This window comes from Neomonachus schauinslandi, chromosome 2 (assembly GCF_002201575.2).
Source record: "Neomonachus schauinslandi chromosome 2, ASM220157v2, whole genome shotgun sequence".
NCBI lineage: Eukaryota > Metazoa > Chordata > Mammalia > Carnivora > Phocidae > Neomonachus > Neomonachus schauinslandi.
The window spans coordinates 33,829,599-33,853,504 of record NC_058404.1 but is presented as its reverse complement, the minus strand read 5'-3'; the positions used below and the strand labels follow the sequence as shown (position 1 = coordinate 33,853,504).

The 23,906-nt window shown below is 36.5% G+C and overlaps 1 protein-coding gene across 1 annotated transcript in view; it reads right to left on the bottom strand.

Annotated features, from left to right (window-relative positions):
- Positions 1-23,906, bottom strand: part of KCNU1 (potassium calcium-activated channel subfamily U member 1) — a 170,909-nt gene that overhangs the window by 99,949 nt on the left and 47,054 nt on the right. Inside the window, 8 exon segments of the mRNA XM_044912803.1 lie at positions 8,332-8,429; positions 8,565-8,654; positions 12,620-12,688; positions 13,027-13,139; positions 17,256-17,408; positions 20,437-20,506; positions 21,636-21,718; positions 22,762-22,867. Of these exon segments, the coding sequence (XP_044768738.1) occupies positions 8,332-8,429; positions 8,565-8,654; positions 12,620-12,688; positions 13,027-13,139; positions 17,256-17,408; positions 20,437-20,506; positions 21,636-21,718; positions 22,762-22,867 (782 nt within the window).

Sequence of the window (23,906 nt, the reverse complement as noted above, 5' to 3'; positions counted from 1 at the left end):
CAGATGACTTCTTATCAGAAAGAATGAAGGCTAGAAGGTAATGGGATGATATACTCAAAGTGTTGAAATAAACTGTCAACCAAAAATTCTATACCCAGTAAAACTATCTCTCAAAAATGAAACTGAGCCACACACACACAAAAAATGATAAAGACTTCAGAAAGTTTGCCCCTCCATAAAAACAAAGAATAAACTGACAAAAATGGTCAGAATGAATTTTTTCAGAATTCTGAAAACTAACCGGCACTGACCCAAGAACAATTAGTCCAGAAAAATGAATATATCTCAGTAAAAACAGCAATATTTGTGGTGTTTTAACTTATATTAGTAGCATCTCCAACTCCCTAGCTAATTAGTATCCTTGAAAAATAATGCCCTATATATCAGAGGGAGTAGAGCAGAACTGCATTTCTTTCAAAGCCTTATTTCCAAAGAGGAGTCATTATTTGACTTGTGTGGTAGTTCCCTGGATGATCCTACTTGAATGGCTTGTCTTTTTGAACTTTATTTGAACTTACCTAGTTCTAAAATCCTCTACCCAGTAAGCCGTAGCATGTTTTAGTATCACAGCTGCCTGAGGCAGTGGATAAAAGATAGGGCAAACAATAGACTAAATAAAAGTTTAAAGGGAAAATTGAGGAATGAGTTGTCCATAGGCACTTTAAAAAACTCTGAAACAGTTCTGAAAATGTAAACAACAACACACATGCCCAGGACTCCAGGACTATGTATAGATGTGTGCATGCTGAGAGGGCCCTAAGCTCTCACCTCTTTCTGTGTAAGCAGGAAATGAAGGCTAAAGCAGAGTTGTCAACTTCCTAGCTGAATATTGAAGGCATGCCTCAACAAAAACAAAATCACTTGACAAATACTGGGAGATTTATTGCTTGCAGGTATTTAACAAGATTTCTGTCCAATTATTAGATGGCCACTAAACTAACACAATAGAGAATTCAATGGCTACAAATGACAAAGATGCAGATATCATATAGCTCATAAAAGTTACTTAAATAATGACAACTACAACAATCAGTAACAACAAAAAACACTGGGGAATAAGGTGGGTGAAATCTGATTTCCATAATTACCACATTTATATTTGCAATGTCTAATTTTCAACAAAAAGTTATGAGACATGGAAAGAAACAGGAAAGTATTATCCATACACAGGATGAAAAGCTATCTACAGATACTGTCCCTGAGGAAGCCCAGACATTGCTTTTACTAGTCAAAGACTTTAAATCTATTAAAAGTTATTTTAAGTATGTTCAGAGAACTAAGGCAAATTATAGCTAAAGAACTAAAGGAATATAAGAATGATGTCTCACAAAACAGAGAATACCAATAAAGAATTGCAGTTATTAGGGGCACCTGGGTGGCTCAGTCAGTTAAGCCTCTGCCTTTGGCTCAGGTCATGATCTTGGGGTCCTGGGATCGAGCCCCGCATCGGGCTCCCTGCTCAGCAGGGAGTCTGTTTCTCCCTCTCCCTCTGCTGCAGCAACCACCCCCCCCAGCTTGTACTCTCTGTCTCTCTCACTCTCCTTCAAATAAATAAATGAAATATTTAAAAAATTTAAAAATTTAAAAAAGAGAGTTATTAAAAAAATAGGAATCTTGGAGTTGAAAAGTGTAATAACTGAAACAAAAAATTAGTGTAATTTGAGATCAAGTTTGAGCATGCTGAAAAAGGAATCAGCCAACTCAAAGATAGGTGGAGATTACCCAGTCTGAGTGACAGAATCAAAAATAAAGAAAGAAACATGAACAGAATCTGAGAGAGCCTCTGGGATGCCATATAAATATACCAACATCCACTTAATGGGAGTTGCAGAAGAAGAGAGAAAGGGCAGAAGGAATATTTGAAGAAATAATGTTCAAAAACTTCTCAAATTGGATGAAAAACATTAATCTATTAAACATAACCAAGAAGCTTACAAATTCTAAATATGATAAATTAAAAAAGATCAACATCTAGACACTCTATAATCAAACTACTGAAATGGCACCTGGGTGGCTCAATTGGTTAAGGGCAGAATCTTAAAAGCAGCAGGAAGTGACTCATCATGTACAAAGGATCCTCAATAGGATTGATCACTGATTTCTTATGAGAAACAATGGAGGCCAGTAAGCAGTAGGATGACATATGCAAAGTCCTGAATGAAAAAAATGCCAAGAAACAATTCTACATCTGCTAAAACTATCCTTCAAAAATGAATGATAAACTAAAACATTTTAAGACTAAAAAAACCTAAGAGAGTTCATTGCTTTTAGACAAGCCCTACATCAGATACTAATGAGAATCCTTGAATTTGAGATAAAAGGACACTAATCAGTAACTCAAATCCACATGAACAAATAAACAGCACTGGTAAATGTATATTCCCATAAGTAAATATAAAAGAAAATATAGGGTTTTTTGTTTGTTTGTAACCTCTTTTATTCTATCTGATTTAAAAGATGAATGTATAAAGTAATAATTGCAAATCTATGCTGATGGCCACATATATATAAAGATATAATTTGTGATGATAACCCAAAGGGAAGAAATGGAACTATATAAGAATATAGTTTTTATATGCTATAGAAACTAACTTGACATTAATCCAAACAAGATTATTATACATTGTGATGTTAACAGCATATCCCAGGCCAACTACTAAGAAAATAACTAAAAAATATATATGAAAATAAATGGCAAGGGATTTAAAATGGTACATTAGAGGGGCGCCTGGGTTGCTCAGTTGTTAGGCGTCTGCCTTCAGCTCAGGTCAGGATCCCAGTGTCCTGGGATTGAGCCCCACATCAGGCTCCTGCTCCGCGGGAAGCCTGCTTCTCCCCCTCCCACTCCACCTGCTTGTGTTCCTTCTCTCACTGTGTCTCTGTCAAATAAAATCTTAAAAAAAAAGTAAAAAAAATAAATAAAATGGTACACTAGAAAATATTTAACACAAAAGAAGGCAGTAATAAATGATTTCAGAAACAAAAAAGATGACATATAAAAAAAAACCAACAAAAAAAGCAGTTGTAAATACTAACTTATCAGTAATTGCATTAAATGTGAATGAATTAAATTCTGCAATAAAGAAGCAGTGGGGGGGCGGGGACTGGGTGGCTCAGTTGGTTAAGAGTTTGCCTTTGGCTCAGGTCATGATCCCAGGATTCTGGGATCAAGTCCCACTTCCGGCTCCCTGCTGGGCAGGGAGCTTGCTTCTCTCTCTCTCTCTGCCTGCCATTCCCTCTGCTTGTGCTCTCTCTCTCTCTATCACTATCTCTATTAAATAAATAAAATCTTTAAAAAAAATAAAATAAAATAAAGAAGCAGGGATTGGCAGAATGGAGAAAAAAAAAACATGATCCAACTGTATGCTGCATGCAAGATACATAATTTAGATTCAAAGACACTAATAGATTGAAAGAAAAAGGATGAAAAAAGATATTTCATGCAAATGGTAAACAAAAGAGGGCTGGAGTGGTTATGCTAATTTCACACAAAATAAAATTTAAGACAAATATATTACTAAAGACAAAGACATTTTATAATGATAAAATGATTAATCTACCACTAAGATATAACAGACTCATAGGCACATAACAGTAGAAATTCAAAATACATGATTCATAAAACTAACGTATTTAAATGGGAAAACAGACAATTCAACAATAGTAACTGGAACTTTAATACCTCACTTTCAATATCAGATAGAACAACTATCCATTGTTCTATCAGCAAGGATCAGCAAAGAAATATAAGACTTAAAAAAACCCTATAAACCAACTAGACCTAACAAACATCTATATAACAACAATGTATAGTTGAGAATACATAGTCTTCTCAACTATACATTGAATATTTTCCAGGATAGATCATATAATAGTCCATAAAATAAGTATGAATAAATTTAAGGGAATTTAAATCATACAAAGTATGCTCTTCAACTACAACAAAATGAAATGAAAAATCAGTAACAAAGGAATTGGGGAAATTCATAAATATGTGGAAATAAAAACAACACATGCCTAAATAACCAATGGATCCCCCCCCTACAAATCACAAGTGAAATTATAAAATACTTTTAGATGAATGTGAAAATGAAAACACAACTCATCAAAAATATGACATGCCCCTAAAGAGTACTTAGAGGAAATTTTACTGATATTAATGCCTTTATTTATTAAAAAAGAAAAAAAAGATCTAAAATCACATGACCTAATCTAACCTTTCCTGTTAAGATATTGAGAAGAGAAAATTAACCCATATCAAGCTGAAAGAAGGAAATAATAAAAATTAGAGTATATATAATTTAATTAAAAGATTGAACAATAGTAGATAAAGATAAATTAAAATTGGTTCTTTGAAAAACCCAACAATTAAAATTGACAAAGCATTTTTGGCAAGACTGGCTACAAAAATGAGGAAATACTCATATTGCTAAAATCATAAATGAATGAGCAGATATTAGGCAAGAAAATGAAGTAAAAGGCCATAAAAAAGGTATTGGGGCTAATAAAACAAGTTCAGTAAGGTTGCAGAACACAAGATCAATACACAAAAATCAACTGTATTTCTATATCCTAACAATGAATCATCTGCAAACAGAATCAAGAAAACAATTTCAGGTGCACCTGAGTGGCTCAGTTGGTTAAGTGTTCAACTCTTGGTTTCAGCTCAGATCATGATCTCAGGGTTGTGAGACTGAGCCTCATGTAGGGCTCTGTGCTCAGCGTGGAGTCTCCCTTTGTGCCGCACCCTCTCCCCCTCCCCCAGCTCACGTTCTTGCTCTCTCTCTAAAATAAAGAAATAAATAAAATCTTTAAAAAAATTGCATTTACAATAGCACTAAAAAGAAAAAATACTTAGGAATCAACTGAACACAAGCAGTATAAAACCTATTATCTGAAAATTATAAGACACCATTGAAGGAAATTACAGATATAAATAGATATAAAGACATCACATGTTCATGGGTCAGAAGACTTACTATTTTAATAGCAATATTTCCAAAACTGACCTATAGACTCAACACAGTGCCAGTCAAAATCCCAGGTGGCTTATTTGCAGAAATTGACATATTTATCCTAAAATTCGTAAGGAAATGCAGGGACCCAGAATAATCAAAACAATCTTGGAAAAGAATAATAAACTTGGAGGACTCATATTTCTAAATTTCAAAACTTAATACAAAACTATAGTAGTTAAGTCAGTGTGGTACTGACACAAAGCTAGACATACAGATCAAAGAAATAAAACTGAGACTCAGAAATAAACCCACACATTTGCAGTCCATTGTTTTTTGACAAGTTTACCAAAAACAGTTCAATGGGGAGGTTTTTTGAAAAAATGGTGCTGGGACAACTGAATATTCACATTGAAAAAAATGAAGTTGGAGCCTTTCCTCACAATAAACATAAAAATCAACTCAGAATGGATCACTGACCTCCATGTAAGAACTAAAAGCATAAAATTCTTAGAAAAAAGTATTGGAGTAAATCTTTATGACCTCAGGTTAGCTATTCCACAAAAACACAAGCAACAAAAGATAAAATACATCACTAGACTTCATCAAAATTTAAATTTTTGTACCTCAAATTGTATGAAGAAAAGAAGAAGACAAACCACAAAATGGGAGAAAACATTGGCAGAACATACATCTGATAAGGGACATGTATTTAGAATATATAAAGACTGTATACAACTCAGTAATAGAAAGACAACAACCCAATTTAAAAATGGGTAAAGGATCTGAATAGACGTTTCGGAAGACATACAAATGGCCAATAATATCCTCATAAAAAGATGCTCCACTTCATTAGCCATTAGGACAATTCAAGTTAAAACCACAATAAGATACCAATTTACACCCATTAGGATGACTATTATTTTTTTTTTAAAGAAAATTATTTTTAAAAAAAGGATGTGGAGAAATTGGAACTCTTGTGTATTGCTGATGGGAATGTGAAACAATGTAGCTGTTATGGAAAACAGTATGGAAGTTTCTCAAAGAATTAAACATAGAATTAATATCTGATTTAGCAATTCTACTTTGGGTATATACACAAAAAAATCACAAGCAGGAATGCAAACAGATATCTGAGCACCAATAGTGGAAACAATTCAAATGTCCATCAACAGATGAATGAATAAACAAAATGAAGTATATCCATACAATGTAATACTGTTCAGCCATAAAAAGAGATGAGGTATTGATACATGCTACAACATGGCTAAGTTAAGGGTGCCAGACACAAGAGGCCTCATGCTGTCTGATTCCCATTTCATGAAATGGCCAAAACAGGCAAATCTATAGACACAGAAAGTAGACTAGTGGTTGCCAGGGGTGTGGACAGAAGAGAATGGGCAGTAACCACTACTGGGTATGGAGTTCCTTTCTGAGTTATGGAAAATGTTCTAAAATTGTAGTCCTGGTTGCACAAATCTGTTTGCACACTAAAACCCATTGAATTGTATGCTTTAAAAGTATTTATTTCATGGTATTTAAATTATATCTTAATAAAGCTATTGAAATATAAAAATGTTAGAGCCAGGATCTCTCAGAAAGGACCTAGCCCACTCCCCACCCCCCGCCCCCACCAACACACACAACTTGTGTTTCAGGTTGGTGAGGGGTGGATGGACAAGGAAAATATGATAGCTTTAGTGGTGTGCAAGGGGGAAAAATGAGAGATGTGTTTTCCATTTTCATATGGATTTTCATCGATGAAGGGTGCTTAGAAGAGTATTTGGTAACAATGTAAGATGACTATGGAGGAGGAGACAAGGCAGCAGGTGGGTTTAAGCAGAGAGAAGGCCTGAGAGGGCTCCCACCTTCTGACATGCATGTATATACACCAGGAGACTGAAAATTCCCAAACAGCTGAGGGGCCAAAAGAACATATGGAATGAAAAGACCAGGAGTACAGGAAAAGGGGCTTTGCTGACCTCAAAACCAAAGGCTGTGTATGGCAGGGATGATGAATTTCAGTAACAAATGACAGAGGGTGACTCAAAGCCAGGAAGAACTGTGACTGTTTACTGATGGAGAGGTCACAGAAACTGACACTTACCAAGGGAATGAGGTACCTCAGGAACCAGGAAGGACTTGTATGAAAGGGTATCTTGCTGTCAAGTATAAGAACCATGGGGGTGCCTGGGTGGTTCAGTCAGTTAAGTGTCCAACTCTTGATTTAGACTCAGGTCATGATCTCAGGGTTGGTAGATCAAACCCCAAGTGGGGCTCCACACTGGGTGTGGAGTCTGCTTAAGATTCTCTCTCTCCCTCTCCCTCTCCCTCTGCCCCTCTCCCCACCCTCCCCTCATGCTTGCTCTCTAACTCTCAAAAAAAAAAAAAAACCCACAAACAAAAACCCAATAACCATGATGTTGAGCAAATTTACTCCTACATTTAAATATAATACTGGGAAGAAGAAAAGAATAAGTACCTTAGAGATAAGAATAGTCCTGATAGGAAATTCAAATTTTGAATTAAGTTTAAATGCTGAAACACTAGGATTTTACCCATAGAATCTTAAAGTACTTGGAAGAGACTAAGTTTTAAACTATAGGAGAAGAAGTTATCATGAAGGCTTGAGACAATTTCTCTTTTGCTGCTCTAGGGTAAGGTTGTTGGTAAGCTATTGAGTTCACTTAGAGACAAGAGAAAAAATTACATTTCCTCATCACTGTGTCAGAATGAGTAAATTTTAAATCCCCTACAATCCATTCAGTAGGCAGAGTACTTAAGGAATGGTACTGTTCCCAGCACTAGGAGAAATGATAATTATGTGACAAAATAGAAGTGTTAGCTAACACTAGAGTGGCAACCATACTGCAATATAAATAAATCAATATATAGCACACCTTAAATTTACACAATGTTGTCAAATAAACATAGCTCAATAAAATCTTTTTTTTTTTTTAAAAAGTGGTCATGAGGTAGCTTTGTGGCCAACCAAGCAGTCAGATACAGGCTGACCTTTGAGACTGAAGATGGGAAGACCATTGTGATGGAGTGCAAAGCAATGGGCTGAAAGTCAGCAGGTCTAGTATTGAGTTGAGGGGTGCCTCCAATTGGCTCTTGACTTTGAACATCACTGAATCTCTTTCGGTACTCATTTGCTTGGCCTGTGAAGAAGTCTAACTAGATACCTAGCAAGATTTCTTCCAGCTCTACAAGACTGATTCTCAGGTCTTGTATGCCCAGTTTGGGGAAATATCTGCCACTTCTTGGCCAAGTTCAAATGGGTATTATCTTTTAAGAGATAGAACTTCTCCTCTTTCTTTGGCCATGCCCCAAGAAGCTGGGTTGAGGGCAACCAGATATAAAGTGCAGTTACCTGGGAAGTGTCGATGGCTCTTGGCTTTGCAGCTACATTTTCCAATTAGCTCAGGAGCAAAGATATCACTGTGACAGGTGGCACAGTAAAAGGAGGCTCTGGACAATGAAAGCAAATCAAGAATGACTTATATGAAGCTTAACACTAAGGAAGCATGGTGCTGACTCAGTTTGTCTGCCATTAAGTTGCATTTGCTTTAGGACTTTCTCCCCATAAAGTAATAAAAAAATTACCTTATGACTTCTTTTGTAGATTCAGCAATAAAGAATCCTAGTGTGTTCTTACGCAGCCTAACTTGTGCAGGTGGATTTAGTAGCAGACCACTGGAAACAGAAAATAAAAATACAGTAATTTTCCCCTTTAATTTCTGTGGCAATATTTGTTGTTTCATTCTGTCATTACCAATGGATTCTCTAAATTGTAGAGTTAATAAGACTCCATCCCCTTTTACTGCCAAACACAGTAGAAAAACCACATTTGATTATATATCTTTGATTGGTGCTAAATATCCAGAAGGGAGTAAGGTCACAACATGATTGCTGAGCTGCACACAGCTGAGCTAAGGGTGAGCTCCTCCCTGGACTGTGTTTTGAATCTGAAATCATTAAACCAACTCAGATGCACGAAGCCTTGCTAATTAAGGCTACCCAATGCCATGGCCACATGGTTCCAAGTCTTATGGTCATAGTAGTGGTGTTTATCCTTAGGCTACTTGCCCTTTAAAATTAAATTATGTCTAGTTAACCAGCTGGATTCAAAAGTTCCTTTTATTTGCCTATGCAATTTTTGAATTTGCATATTTCTTTTGACTTCATTTTTTTTTCTATCTTGATTGCCAGATTTCTGAGATCAGGAACCACATGAATTGTTTCTATTCTATATGAACACTTTGATGTTCTCTTTCCACATGGTTTGTGTGTTTGAAAATGACATCTTACAAATTTCACCCATGATACTCCTTGATGCAGTACTATATTACGACTATTTGAATTCCTCACATTTATTCCTATGTTTGTCAGGCTATCCCATTTTTATTACCTTAAATTCAGACCTCCAACACGATGAGGTCTTATAACCTTGAAACTACCATCACTTCATTTGCTCATGGTAAAAGTACTCCTTTACTCCCTTAAAACACTCCTTTCATATTAACACTGGAAAGAAGTCAAGTCTTAATTTTGGCAAAGTTATTCTGTTGTTAGGGTACTCCAAAGTAACTTGTGAGTGTAAGAGCCTTACAAAAATAAAAAGGGTTGTACCACAAAATCTCTTCCACACTACGTCAAGAGTAGAAAGATGCTGAGTAGCTGGGTTGAGGCTGTATTGAGGTAGTTTATTTTATTTTTAAAAAAATTTTTTTAATTTATTAGACAGAGAGAGAGACAGCGAGAGAGGGAACACAAGAAGGGGGAGTGGGAGAGGGAGAAGCAGGCTTCCCGCGGAGCAGGGAGCCTGATGCAGGGACCCTGGGATCATGACCTGAGCCGAAGGCAGATGCTTAACGACTGAGCCACCCAGGCGCCCCTGTATTGAGGTAGTTTATTATCTGAGACATTGGATGGCATTTTCCAAATGTTTACTGACTGATACTAATGAGCAGAATAAATACTTTTAACTTTGAAAGGAAAAGAACACGGATTCGTGCCCCCACCCCAGTATCATTGGCTGATGTTCACTAGCTTGCAAGCATAAACTTAGTTGTATCTTCGTATCTCTTATTTTTAAGGGAGTGTCCTCTGAACTCATATTAAATATTTAGTTATGAAGATACAGTCACAATAATAGCTGTGGTTGTATTTGAAAGAAGAGGTGAACTCCCTTTGAAGATTTTTCCAAACTGGCTTGATATCCTCTTCATGGATCATGGCCAGTTGCTCTCTAGATAATGTTCGCTACTGGAACAAACTTAGAACATTATCTGACTAGGGTCAGATCTAGCTTTATCTCTTAGCAGATGATAAATTATTCCCTAAGACAAATCCTTATGATTGTCAAAGGCTTTTCCAAGTTTTTTAAAATATTTATTTACTTATTTATTTGAGAGAGAGGAGAGAGAGAGCATGAGCACATAAGCAGGGGGAGGGGCAGAGGGAGAGAGAGAATCTTAAGCAAGCTTCACCTAGCTTGGAGCCTGATGTGGGGCTCCATTTCACATCCCTGAGATCATGACCTGAGCTGAAATCAAGAGTTGGATGCTTAACTAGGCCACCCAGGCGGCCTGGGCTTTTCCAAGTTTTAAAGTCTGTTCAAGTGTATCAGTTAGAAGAGAAAATAAAAGGTAAGAACCGATGGGTTTCCCCTCCAGTTTTTCTGTATACTAGTTTAAACCCCAGCCACTGAGATGCCCTATTTTCCTTCCACTTATGGCTGTGGTAGATTTAGTACAACATAGTGATCAGAATCACCACCCCCGGAGTCATGCTGAGTTCAGATGCTGGCTCTGCCACTTGGCACTGATGTGAGTTTGGGAAAATTATTTAACTTTTCTGGGCATCATCTTCCTGCTCTGTAAAATGGGACTAAGAATTGTACCCATTGTTGTAGAGATTCAAGAATTTATGTAAGTGAAGTGCTGTAGCACTGTTGGTCATGAACTAGCAATCATGTAAATGACTGTTATTATCCAAATCAGGATTTAATCTTTTTAATTCACCTGACTCTTCGGTGAGAAACCAAAGTTAAACGTAATTTGTATCAGGTTCCTCTTTCATTAGGGGTACATATGTGCTAGGTACAAACAGCACCAGGATATCTTGAATATATGTGGAAATTAGTTGCCTAATAAATGTTTGTGTTTCTAGTCTGCGAAGTCCCATAGTCATCCTAATGAAGTTTAAAGAAATCTAGGATGCTAAAATTAGAAAGGACCTCAAGAGCATTTGGTGCAGTAGTTTACAAATACCAGTGAAAAAACTGACTATATCATGGGGACTTTAAAAATTCTCTTGTCCCACCCTTCCAGATTTTGATTTTGTAAAATTCAGAGTGGGATTTTGGAATCTATATGCCTTTAAAGCTTTGCAAATAATTCCATTCCATAGTCCATGTTGCTGAAGGCCAAGTTCTGGGCCAGTCTAAAACCCAAACTGCCTGGCTTATGGTTCTAAGACTCCATCCTTTTTATGGTGACCTATTTCTGGCAGAGAGACCATTTGTGCACAGATTTAGATTCTGATATTTTCTTGACCACGGCAGGATTGTTAAATAGAATTTAGCCAGCCAGACAATACTATTTGTTATTCTCTCCTTAGTGACTTCCTTTGTACAGTACCCCACTGACTTCTTTTGCCCAGATATATTTTGTAAAATGTCTACTTCGATTTTTCTTCTTTCCAAAATTTCATATAAAATTGTTCCTTTGTAGTCCATCTGGTATCATTCAAACTTGTTGAATTTTGACTATTTCCCTATAATTCTAAGGCTCCTGATAAGGTCAGTTTTAGAGCTAGAAAGGGTCTCAGGTATTAACATGACTTCCTCATTTCCCAGAGAATAGATGTTTCTCCAACACCATGGAGCTAGTGAGTCATAATCAGGATCAGAATTTAGTCTGTTGATTCCAATTTAATTCAACTTAGTTTTCCACTAAAAATCATACATAAGCCAATATAATAGTCTTTCTTGTTCCCCATCCCATTTAACCCCTCAGTTTTTCTTATTTTTCAGCATTTTTTCTCTCTATATATATCATTGTAGCTAATTCGCTGTTTTTCCTGGATTTTCTTTTTTATTACATTATAAATTATCTTACTTCTCGTATTATCCATTATGGGTTCTCAAGAAATTCCAATGTTCTAATAATGTTGCTTCTTTCTTTTATCTACCCTACCAATAACAGACTTTGTCCGGTAGGTGAAATTCCCATTTTGCCATATTTTGTAGCTTAGTTTCTAAAGCTACAGTTGGTGGGAGCATTTTTTGTCATAATTCTTTTCATAGTACTATTTCATGGTCAAGACTTACAAGATCTAGTAATAAATTAAAAGGAACAGATCTGAGAAGGTGACCATTTCTTCTCTCCCCTGCTTATGAAAGAGAATTTGGGGAGGGCCATGGGAACAAAGGCAAAGCACCTGTCTACCCACTAGGGTAACCATTCTAACACCAATCATTAGATTCTAACCCCAATCATTAGAGACAGTACTAAGTGCACCACAGCAGACCGGGTGCCCAACAGGCTGGCTCTCAACAAAAGGCAAAAGTTTAGCTATGGCTGCATTTTTGGAAAAGTCTTAATCATAAAGATTCTCCTTTAAAAAACTGAAGAGATTCAAAGTCTCATTGGTACCAGTAACCATGAAACATGGATTTGTGTTCGATGGCTATCAGCATGAGTCCCATCTTCACAAAACAGAGCCTAGGAAGGAAGACAAGTAATTGTGAGGAAAGAAGATAGCAGGGTGCTAATTTATAAGAATATGACCAATACTGTGTGCTCTGTGCCTGGGAAGACATTAGTACCTCAGCAGAGGAAGAGCCTCCCAAATGTATGTGAAACCATTCTAAAGTATGTCTGTGACAGATATGAAATTGTCCCACATAGACTACAATCTTCTAAATTGCAGAGATACAGACTTGTTTATTCTTACACCTTCAGTGTTTATCATGGAGCCTGGCCCACAGTGACCCCCCAATGAACATTGTTGAAAGAATATCATTGCATGAAGAAAGAGGAAAGTATTTCTCTTAACTTACCGGGAAACTTCAGGAAAACTCATTCCAGCAAAGTCATCAGAGAGACGTTGAGTCAGGATTTTGTTCTTCAGGCCATTAAAGAAATATTTTTGCCAGGGCTGTTTAGGAGAAACCTGGAATACATAATCATGCCACATGTAGCACACTGATATGGAATAAGGGATGTTATAATTCAAGTTGTATATCCTGCTAAGCAGCAAACCAGCACCCATTGTGCTTAGGTCATAGAACGGAGATTTGTCCTAGTGGTTAACTGAAAAAACGTCAAAGGCAGAGCTAAAATTCTACCATATACCTCAACTATTTACACTAGAGAGTTCAGAATGAAGTGAAAGTATCATGACTTGATTTCTACCCAGATGGCATTCAAGACTCCTTGCTGGAAACTGGAATTCTTCTCCTTATAATTTCAGCAAGGTAGACTGGTTTTTGAGTCAGTAAGAGAAGGATAATATGGAATCTAAGTTGTCCCTCCATAGATATGGCTGTTCAAGATTTTTTTAAAACATATTAAGTTTTCTATTGACTAGCCATACACCACAAAGAAAAAACATTCAAGGCATCTGCCCAGTATCAGAACTCTTCATAGCTTCAAATGAACTTAAAGAGCCATCTTGATAAATGGAAATGAGAATATAAAAATCAGGGACAGCAGTAGGTTTCTAGAGAAAAGGGAGATGAGAGGGAGAAGGATATCTCTCAAAAAGGCTAAATACAGCCTGTAGGGGATGTGGCCTGTTGGGTAACTCGTCTCTGATATTTGTGTAAGAACTCAGAATTTTGTTATACTCTCCATTCATCCTCATCATTCTCCCCCCATCTGCTGCCATGAGACCCCCACCACACTGCTCTGATGAGGAAGGGCAGGCTCCTCTTAAAGCCCAGAATCCCAGGTGAATGTCTGGAATTTCTATAAGCTCTGAAACACTTTGGCTGTGGAGGGTTAAGGCCAGTTCAGAAATACTCCTCAGATGGCCAGCCTGTGGTTTAGAAAACACAACACAACACACACACACACACACACACACACACACACACACACACAAATATCCTGCCTTACAAAAAAGGACTACTTGTATCAAGCAATCCAGGCACTCGCCCTACAATCCCCTTTCCAAGATTCAGCTGAATCTCCTATCTTCTCCCACCCACTTTCTTAAATTTCTCTATTGAGGAGCACTCACTTCACTGGGAGCCCCTATTCAAGTCCCCATAAATAAAAAAATGGGCTTACTGCTTCTAATGTAAATGTTTCAGTTTTTGAAAGAGGGCAAAAAAATGATAGAAATGGAGATGCCTTACTGTGTTCATTTTTTAAAGATCAGAAAGGGAAACAGGACGATAAGATGGATTTTGGATTTAGATAGTAGAATCAGGGAGCTCAAGTATGTCAGTTGGTGTAGATCTAATCTAAGTTTAAGCCTAACGCAACTGGAAATGCTTTTTGGACTATAATTTCTCACCATATAATTAATATAGTTGAAACACATATCACTGATCCAAGGTCTTGAATCTGAGTACTTGGAAGTTTTACAGATATTAATGTAATACTTAGAAAAATCAGGTTAGGAGATGAATAACTCTCATTTTACTGATGCAGAAACTGACAGAGAAAGTAAGTGTCTAATTCAAGAAAATTCAATCATAAGACACTGGAGTCCTAGCTGTTAATCCTAAGTTAATTGTTTATTACAGAATCTAAAACACCAGAGCTATGAGTATAGCATTAAAAAAATCTTACCCTGTCCTTGCCTAGTTTAGGATTTCTGAAAGTGGGTTTTAGACTTCACTTCCAAAAAAAAAAAAAAAAAATTATTGTAACCACAAATCTCTCACAATTCCTATATCCCAAAAGTCTTCTTTTTTTAATTTTAAGATTATTTATTTATTTATTTGACAGAGAGAGAGAGAGAGAGAGAGAGAGAGAACAAGCGAGGGAGTGGCAAGCAGAGGGAGAGGGAGAAGCAGGCTCCTGCTGAGCAAGGAGCCCAATGAGGGACGCCATCCTAGGACCCTGGGATCATGACCTGGGCTGAAGGCAGCTGCTCAACTGACTGAGCCACCCAAGCACCCCCCAAAAGCCTTCTTATGATGAATATTGACAGATGACCATCTTCAGTGAGATGGTTACAACTTTAGATTACACAGAAAGAACAACAACATAATATACGGTTAGTTTTAAATTTCTTCCTCCTCTATTTCCATGAAAGACATGAAGTCTTCATAGAGAGCTCTCATTCCATTTACTTTCTCCAGCCAAGGAGATGAAAATCAGAGTCATCACGATGGATGTTATCTTGTTACTATGTAGACTGTATATACTATGATACGACTATCGTTCACTCTTGTTAATGTTTTCCAGTCTTTAAAGTGTCCATAGACCAGCAGCCTGGACACCCCGGGAGATTTTTTCAGAAATGAAGCCCCACTCAGACTTCTGGAATCAGAATCTGCATTTTAACCAGACTCCCAGGGGATTTGTAAGCACAATTAACGTTTTGGAAGCACCCTCTCAAACATCCCTGTCCTTGAGACTTGGTGAAAAGTGATGGATTCAAACCCCCAGAGTGGTGACAGTTTACAAATTCCATTGTCTTGGCTGGAGACTCCATAAGAGCCCAAGCAAGTCACTGTACATGTATACATGTATAACAATCTGGCAGAACAGTTATCTTGCACTTTCTAAGTACACAGCACAGGCAGAGACAATTTCCTCACAAGCACTTTTCAAGGCCATACACAGTGAGCAGGAAGAGAAGGCTAAAGCAGGTTCATTATAGCAGCATCAAGGCTCATTTCCTACTGCCTGATGGTCATCTCTATTTATCTGTGTATGATATTTCCTCACATTCACAGAAGGAATTACAGAAGAATTCCATCTTTTCCAGCTAGCATTTTGCTGACCAGAGCATCTTTCATATTTTTTTTTTTGCTGTTTGTTTGTTTGTTTGTTTTGGTTTTGTTTTGTTTTAGATAGTACCAGGGACAAAACCAAAAAAGATCTAAAAATTTTTAAAATTTATTTATTTATTTATTTTATTTATTTATTTATTTATTTTTAAGATTTTATTTATTTATTTGACAGAGAGAGAGAGTACAAGCAGGCAGAGAGGCAGGCAGAGGGAAAGGGAAAAGCAGGCTCTCCGCTGAGCAGGGAGCCCGATGCGGGGCTCGATCCCAGGACCCTGGGATCATGACCTGAGCTGAAGGCAGACGCTTAATGACTGAGCCACCCAGGCACCCCAAAATTTTTAAAATTTATTAATGAAGGAAATAAAGTGTAAAGGAAGGCCAAGAGGGAAATTGAATATAAGAGAAGGCATATGTAGACTCCTAATAAATGGAGAGGAAAGGTCACTCTCTGGAGAGCCTCTGGACAATGCGATACTGGGTCCAGCTAAGGGTTGGAACCTTTCCTGGAACATTACATGTGGGTGGCATTTCAAAGGCTGTACTTTGTGCTATAGCAGTCGTCCCAACAGTCCCCTTGAACCACTTATTTTGTCTCAAAGGTATCAAAGGACCTGATGTGGGAGACTGTGAGTAGATACCTAAAACTGACAGGCATCAAGCATAGTGGTAAGACATTAGGTCAGACAATTCTACCTCTGCTACTCATTAACTTCACTATATGACCAAGTTAGTTAGCTTCACTGACCCATTACTGGGATTCTACCTTGAAATATTATCAAAGGGAAACATAATGTATTTAAAATGAGTGACATAGTAGGTACTCAATATGTGGTGACTATTGTTATTACTGTATAGAATGTCCCCAAAATAACCTGAAAAATTAGATTTTAATTGTTACTTGTTCAATGAATATATTTATTATTTATCAATTATTATGTATTTAATTTATATTTAAATATATGATTTTACCACTAATAATATAACCTTTATTTTTATTTATATTTCTGCTTTCAATAACTCAAAGTATTTCTACCTTTATAATCATAACACTGTAGACTACAGGTAGGAAGCAAAGCTATGATTTCTATTTTGCAGATAAATATTCTTACACAAGAATAAGATCAATAACTTCTTCAAGGCCAGCGCAGTACCTGGGACTTCCGTCTAGACCTCTCAATCCTCTCATAGTTCAAGTGGAAGTCAGATCTCATTTCTTGGGGCCTTCTTGCCTTCCTCAATTTTTTTTTCTATTTCTGATCCTAACATGTAAGGATATGGGGAAAAAGCCAAGATTCAACAACAATTTACAAGGTCACCTTTTTGTTTTGTTCAACAAATAGAGACGTTAGAAAGGTGCACAAGCCTGGCACCAGACAGCCTTGGGCGATAAAGCCAAGTTTTAACTCGGCAAAGCAGATGATGTTGTCTCCGGTATTCCAGTTCCAGCTGGGGATCTTTGGCAGAAAAACCTGTTTCATGGTAGAAAGTAGGTCAGACATTAAGAAGAAATACAATTCAAAGTTTTTTTTCTGAATGGACGTCTTTCTTGCATTTATTTGAAAGCATTTACTTGAAAGCATTTATTGTGCCCACGCCAGTGGAAGTGATAAGAACAAATTCAGCTTTTAAAAAAATTGTGAGTGGTCTACCGCTCCCATTTTTTAAAACAAAAATTGTAAGAGTTGCAAAATTGGGTCAGACGCTTAACGACTGAGCCACCCAGGTGCCCCCCTTTTTTTTAATTGTTAAAGTACCATATATGAGGGAAATCATATGGTATTTGTCTTTCCCTGACTTACTACACTTAGCATAATTCCCTCAAGGCCCACCTATACTGTAGAAAATGCAGAATTTCCTTTTTTATGGCTGAACAAAATTCCATTATATTTATAGCATATTTTTATGTATTTATTATATATTATATATATTTTATTTTTTTATATATATATCCCCTTTTTCTTTAAATATAAATGGAGAATTTAGTCTATCTATATTTAAAGTAATTATTGATAGGTATGTATCTATTGTCATTTGTTAATTTTTTTCTGGCTGTTTTGTAAATCCTCTGTTCCTTTCTTCTTCTCTTGCTCTCTTCCTTTGTGATTTGATGAGTTTCTGTAGATCTTAGAGTCCTTTCTCTTCACTTGTTGTGTATCTACTATAGGTTTTTCCTTTATGGTTACTATGAGGTTTATATAACTCATTTTTATAACAATCTGTACTTAAATTTGATGACATTCTAAAACTACATTTTTATCCCCCCTCATTTTATTTTTGATATCACAATCTATAGCTTCTGGCCTTGTGTAGCCCTCACTAAGAATCACAGTTATAGTTACTTTTACTACTTTTTTCTTTTAACCTTCACACTAGCTTCATGAGTGATTAATCCACCTTTACAACATTAGATTATTCTGAATTTTATGATGCATTTGCCTTTGCCATTGAGATGTATAATTTTGTATCTTTTCCTGTTAGTAATTGATGCCCTTTCCTTTCAGTTTTAAGAAGTTTCTCTAGGGCGCCTGGATGGCTCAGTCGTTAAGCGTTTGCCTTCGGCTCAGGTCATGATCCCAGGATCCTGGGATCGAGTCCACATCGGGCTCCCTGCTCGGCGGGAAGCCTGCTTCTCCCTCCCCCACTCCCCCTGCTTATGTTCCCTCTCTCACTGTGTCTCTCTCTGTCAAATAAATAAATAAAATCTTTAAAAAAAAAAAAAAGAAGTTTCTCTAACATTTCTTGTAAAGTAGTCCTAGTCATGATGAACTCCTCTAGATTTTGCTTGTATGGAAAACTCTCTTGATTCTGCATGACAACACTGCCAGATAAGAGTACTCAGGGTTGGCAGTCTTTTTTTAAATTTCTTTCAGTATTTTGAATAGATTGGGTCATTTCCTTCTGGTCTGTGAAGTTTTTGCTAAAAAATCTGCTAAGTAGTATTATGGTGGTTCCCTTTTTTTTTTTTTAACAATCTGTACTTAATTTTTTTTTTAAGATTTTATTTATTTGACAGAGAGAGAGCACAAGCTGGGGAAGCAGCAGGCAGAGGGAGAGGGAGAAGCAGGCTCCCTGCTGAGCAGAGAGCCTAAGAACTCTCACCCCAGGACCCCAGGATTAGGACCTGAGCCAGGGCAGATGCTTAACCAACTGAGCCACCCAGGTACCCCATGGTGGTTCCCTTATACGTTACAAGTTGTTTTTCTCTTGCTGACTTTAAGATTCTCTCATTGTCTTTAGCTTTTGATGCTTTGATTATGAGTCTTAGTGTGGGTCACTTTACTTCATCTTATTTGGAATTCTCTCTGTTTCCTGGATGTGGATGTCTGTTTTCTTCCCCAGGTTAGGGAAGTATTCAGTCACTATTTCTTCACATATGTTTTCTGCCCCTTTCTTTTGTTTTCTCCTTCTGGGACCCCTATAATACAATTGACATTGTCCCTTAAGCTATCTCCACTCATTTCATTCTTTTTTCTTTTTACTAGTCTGGTTAGGTGCGTCCCACTACCCTGTCTTCAAGTTTGCTGATTCTTCTGCATCATCTAGTCTGCTGTTGAACCCCTCTATTATATTTTTTGATTCAGTTATTAAATTCCTCAGCTCTGTGACTTCTTTTTGGTACTTTCTTATATATTCCATCTCTTTGTTGAAGTTTTCACTTTCTTCATCCATTCTTTGCCCTAGCTCAGTGAGCATCTTTATGACTGTTTTGAACTCTCTATTATGTAAGTCATTCATCTCTGTCTCATTAAGGTCTTTTCTCGAGGCCTTATCTTATTCTTTCATTTAGAATATATTCCTCTCTTTCTTCATTTCCCCTGAAATTCTACATTAGATAAAACAGCCACCTCGCCCAGTTTAGAAGAAATGGCCTTGTGTAGGAGTTGAACCTTATTGTTCAACCCTGACATAGCTTCTGGTTGTCTCTCAAACCCTTGTGATTGTCTAATCAGACTAATTCATTTTTAGGGGCTCCCAGTAGTTGAGGGTATGCCCAGAACTGTCAATGTCCCAAAGGAAAGGATCTCAGCACCTAGATTCAGGTGGACTGGAAGTTAGACTCTCAGGCAGCAGCTGTTAAAGTATGAAACTATACTTCTTTATGAATTTACATTTTTAAGTGATTAACAATTTTTTTTAAAGATTTATTTTTTCAAGAGAGAGAGAACATGAGTGGGGGGAGGGAGAGAATCCTCAAGCAGACTCCCTGCTGAGCATGGAGCCTGATGTGGGGCTCAATCCCAGGACCTTGAGATCATGACCTGAGCTGAAACCAAGAGTTTGACGCTCAACCGACTGAGCCACCCAGGTCCCCCTAAGTAATTAACAACCTTAATGAGACTCCAAATTTCACCTGTAATTGGAAAAAACTTTTTGAGTGTAGAGCTATAGGTCTATTAATTATAGAAATTAATAAGTTTTATTACTTAGATGAAATAAGTCATTTAACTCCATAGACTACAAGAGGAAGATAACAGATAGACTAGAATGTTACCATACCTTGTTATGGGATTGAAGTATCTGTATGATGATTCTGGTATTAGGGTTATAGTTCTTGATAGAGAGAACCCTACATAAATAACAAATATGCTCATCAGTGATGTGCCATATTCAATGGCTTTGCGATATAATTAATTTCAGAATTAAACTGATATGTGGGTAAGCATAATAAAACAATACATAAAATTTACTGTTATGTTGTTTTCTAAAAATGTTCTGTTTAATAACATACACAGTAAACAGTGCTATTGTTTTAGTGATTTAGTAAATGAAATCTAGGAAAAGGTCAACTCTTGGTACTAGGAGACTGTGGTCTTCTGGAACCAATTCTTGAGGAGGAAATAGACAGTTTCATATATTTTAGCCTTCAAACTCAAACCACAGTAATTACAGGAAAAAAAAAACAGAGATCGAATTTCTGTCCATAACATGAAGCAGCTCACAGACTATCTTATTCAACTTTCTCATTATACATATTAAGAAACTAAGGTCTATCTCATATGCACTGTATTATGCAGAGCATACATTCTCAACTGTTTCTTGCTATTTGTAGGATCACCTTCAGCTATGCATGTTTACTATGCTCTGGGGACCAGGAGTTCATCTGGGTTAGGCACAATGCCATTGCCATCACAATGATAGTTTGAAGCTATTACTACAAGTCAAGCTCCTGCTCATAGATAGCTCATAGTTAAAGGCGGTTAACCCAACTCTAGTCATCTTGAAGATACTTTCCAATAATCACAAGCACATTATACCAAATGATACACAATATTTCAGCAGAACTACTGGAGGAAAAACCCCAATAAGTAAAGTCTACTAACAGGGCTCACCAATCACAAATGGCATCTTTATTTTTTGTGGGTTAAAGATGTTATTTATAATGGTGTTATCTGAACAGGTATCAGTTATTTGTATGCTTGCCTTTTCAATTTAAATAGTTAGTATCCATATGAAACTTTAGGAAAGGATGTGGAGAAGCACAGAGATACTTAGAATACTCTATTTTTTACTTCCTTATTCCTACATCTTCACAGCCTCTGGGAGAAAAAAAAAAGGCAGAAACCTTGAATAGGATGAACCTAGTGCTGTGACAGATGATGTCTTCTCCTCTTTAGTCCACTGCACTGGCTTTATTTTAAAAGAGGTAGAAATAATATCCACATTGAAGCATATAAAACAAAGTACCAGGTTCTTACCTCATAATGTTTGAAGTGTCTTCAGCATGGGAATCACTACACAAAGGGTTGGCTATAATCAGGCATGCTTCTGCAGATTCCACCTATTCTTCAAGATTAAACAGCAGCCACCTTGTTAATTACATGGGAAATGCTCTACTGTGCCCCCTGTGGTTTTTCCTATGGTTTTATCATAAAATTTCCCATAAGAAAGAGAACACTCTTGGGAAGGAGTTGTGATGAGGATGTCTTTACATCAGGATCAGAGTCCTGTAGATGCTGTAACGGTCTCTAACAAAGATGCAAGACTGCTTTAAAATGGAGAAAGTACATACTTATATTTTTCCTATTGTCCAAACTCAAGTTTTTAAGCAACTGCCTGTATATTTATGTGTTCAGGACAGCAAAGAATGGGGGAGCTGGAAGTATGTTTGGGCCAAAGTAAGCATTTAATATTTGTGGATTCTGAATCTTAAGGATCTAGAAAATTATTGAAGTGGCTCTTGTAATACCGACTTGTGGGAAAGAGAAAGCTTATTCTGAGTCTGTCATTTTCTATTTCAATTCTTTATGTTAATTTTATAGATCTCTGATTCTAAAAACTGAAGCCCTAGGTTTATATGATTCTGTGAAACCTAAAACATGGGGTGAAGCTGGCTTTGATCTTAATTGAAAGCTGTCTAGATGGTTAGATTTTGCTCATTATTTTTCTTCCCAGGCTTAATGGGATTTCTGCTATTTTCCTTCATGTTTCTCCTATCAGAAGGCATATTAGTGTGTTTAGAAAAAGTTGGGAAATCTGTCATCTGGTAATGATCCTACTTGGATGGTAAGATTAAACACACTTCTGCTGTCCATAACTTTTCAGAATTTTTAGACTGATAAAAGAAAACTGCATTAGATAGAGAATTTAGTGAAATAAATAAATGTAAGTGTATGTAAACAGTGAGTTCTGCTTGATATCTGTCAAGGAGGATTTAGAGACCAATTACTACATTTCCTTTATGATTAGTTTTTAAAATTGAGGAAGTCTTATTTTCCTCCAATTTAAGCATCTGGAGTAATACTCTTGAAAGAGCAATACATTTTATGATCTTAATTGTTGCAGCTTAGGGAAACTAGAAGAAGAAAAAGAACCAGTTCTTACCGCAACTCGCCTCAGATCATCCCACTTAAGTGCAGATCCAGAAATAAAAGTTGTATAGGCCATATTGCACTTAAATATGGTTTCTAATTCCAAGGAAGGAGGGACCCTGGACAAAGAATGTAGTACCAAAGATGTAAAAAGATGCCTGAATTTGGTGTAGAGATTGTTATATTTATTTAGTGCCTTTAACAGAATTCCTAATTTCCATTAGGAAAACATCCATCCTCCCTTACTTATCCATACTAGCCTTATTCCAGGCATGGGCCTGAAGCTCAGACTTAGTCAATCACTATGATATGAAAAAATGCAAATCACACTGATGTCCAAAAATTAAAAAAAAAGGAATTACTAAGGATGCTAAAACAAAAACATTTCAGTCATTCAAAAAGATATTTTAAACAATGGCATTTTAAAACAATGATGAATTTAATGAAATAGCTTCTAAATATATAAAGAAAAATTGACAAAACTAGAGAGATAAATTGATGAATTGTCACTGTAATGAGAGATTTCAACACATTTCTCTCAATTATTGATTGATTAAACAGAAAAAAAATTGTCAAGTTTGATGTTTCTAAGTCCTTTCTTTTCTTTTTTCCCTTTATTGAGGTATAATTGACAAATAAAATTGAGAGCTATATAAAATGTATCATGTGATACATTGAAAAGATATAATCACCACTTTTTTTGCTAATGTTATATTTGATGTCTCATCAAATACAATAAGAAAATAAAATAAATTGTACACAGGAGGATTGGAAAGGAGGGAATAACTGTCTTTATTTGAAACTATTATTTATTATTGAGAGCTATATAAAATGTATCATGTGATAATTTGGTATGTGTATATATTGTGAAAGGCTTCTTCCCATTAACTTTATTTACATATCCACCACTTCACATGGTTACCTTTTCAGGTTAAGAACATTTAAGTTCTACTCACTTAGCAAATTTTAATTACACAATGTAATGTTACTAGTTTTAATCACTATTTAATGTTATACATTAGATCCTCAGAAATTATTCATCTTAAAACTGGAAATTTGTACCCTTTACCAACCCCTTTCTATGTCCTCCCCCTGCATCCCAGCTTCGGGCAACCACCTTTCTACTTTCTGCTTCTATGAGTTTGACTTTTTTTTTTT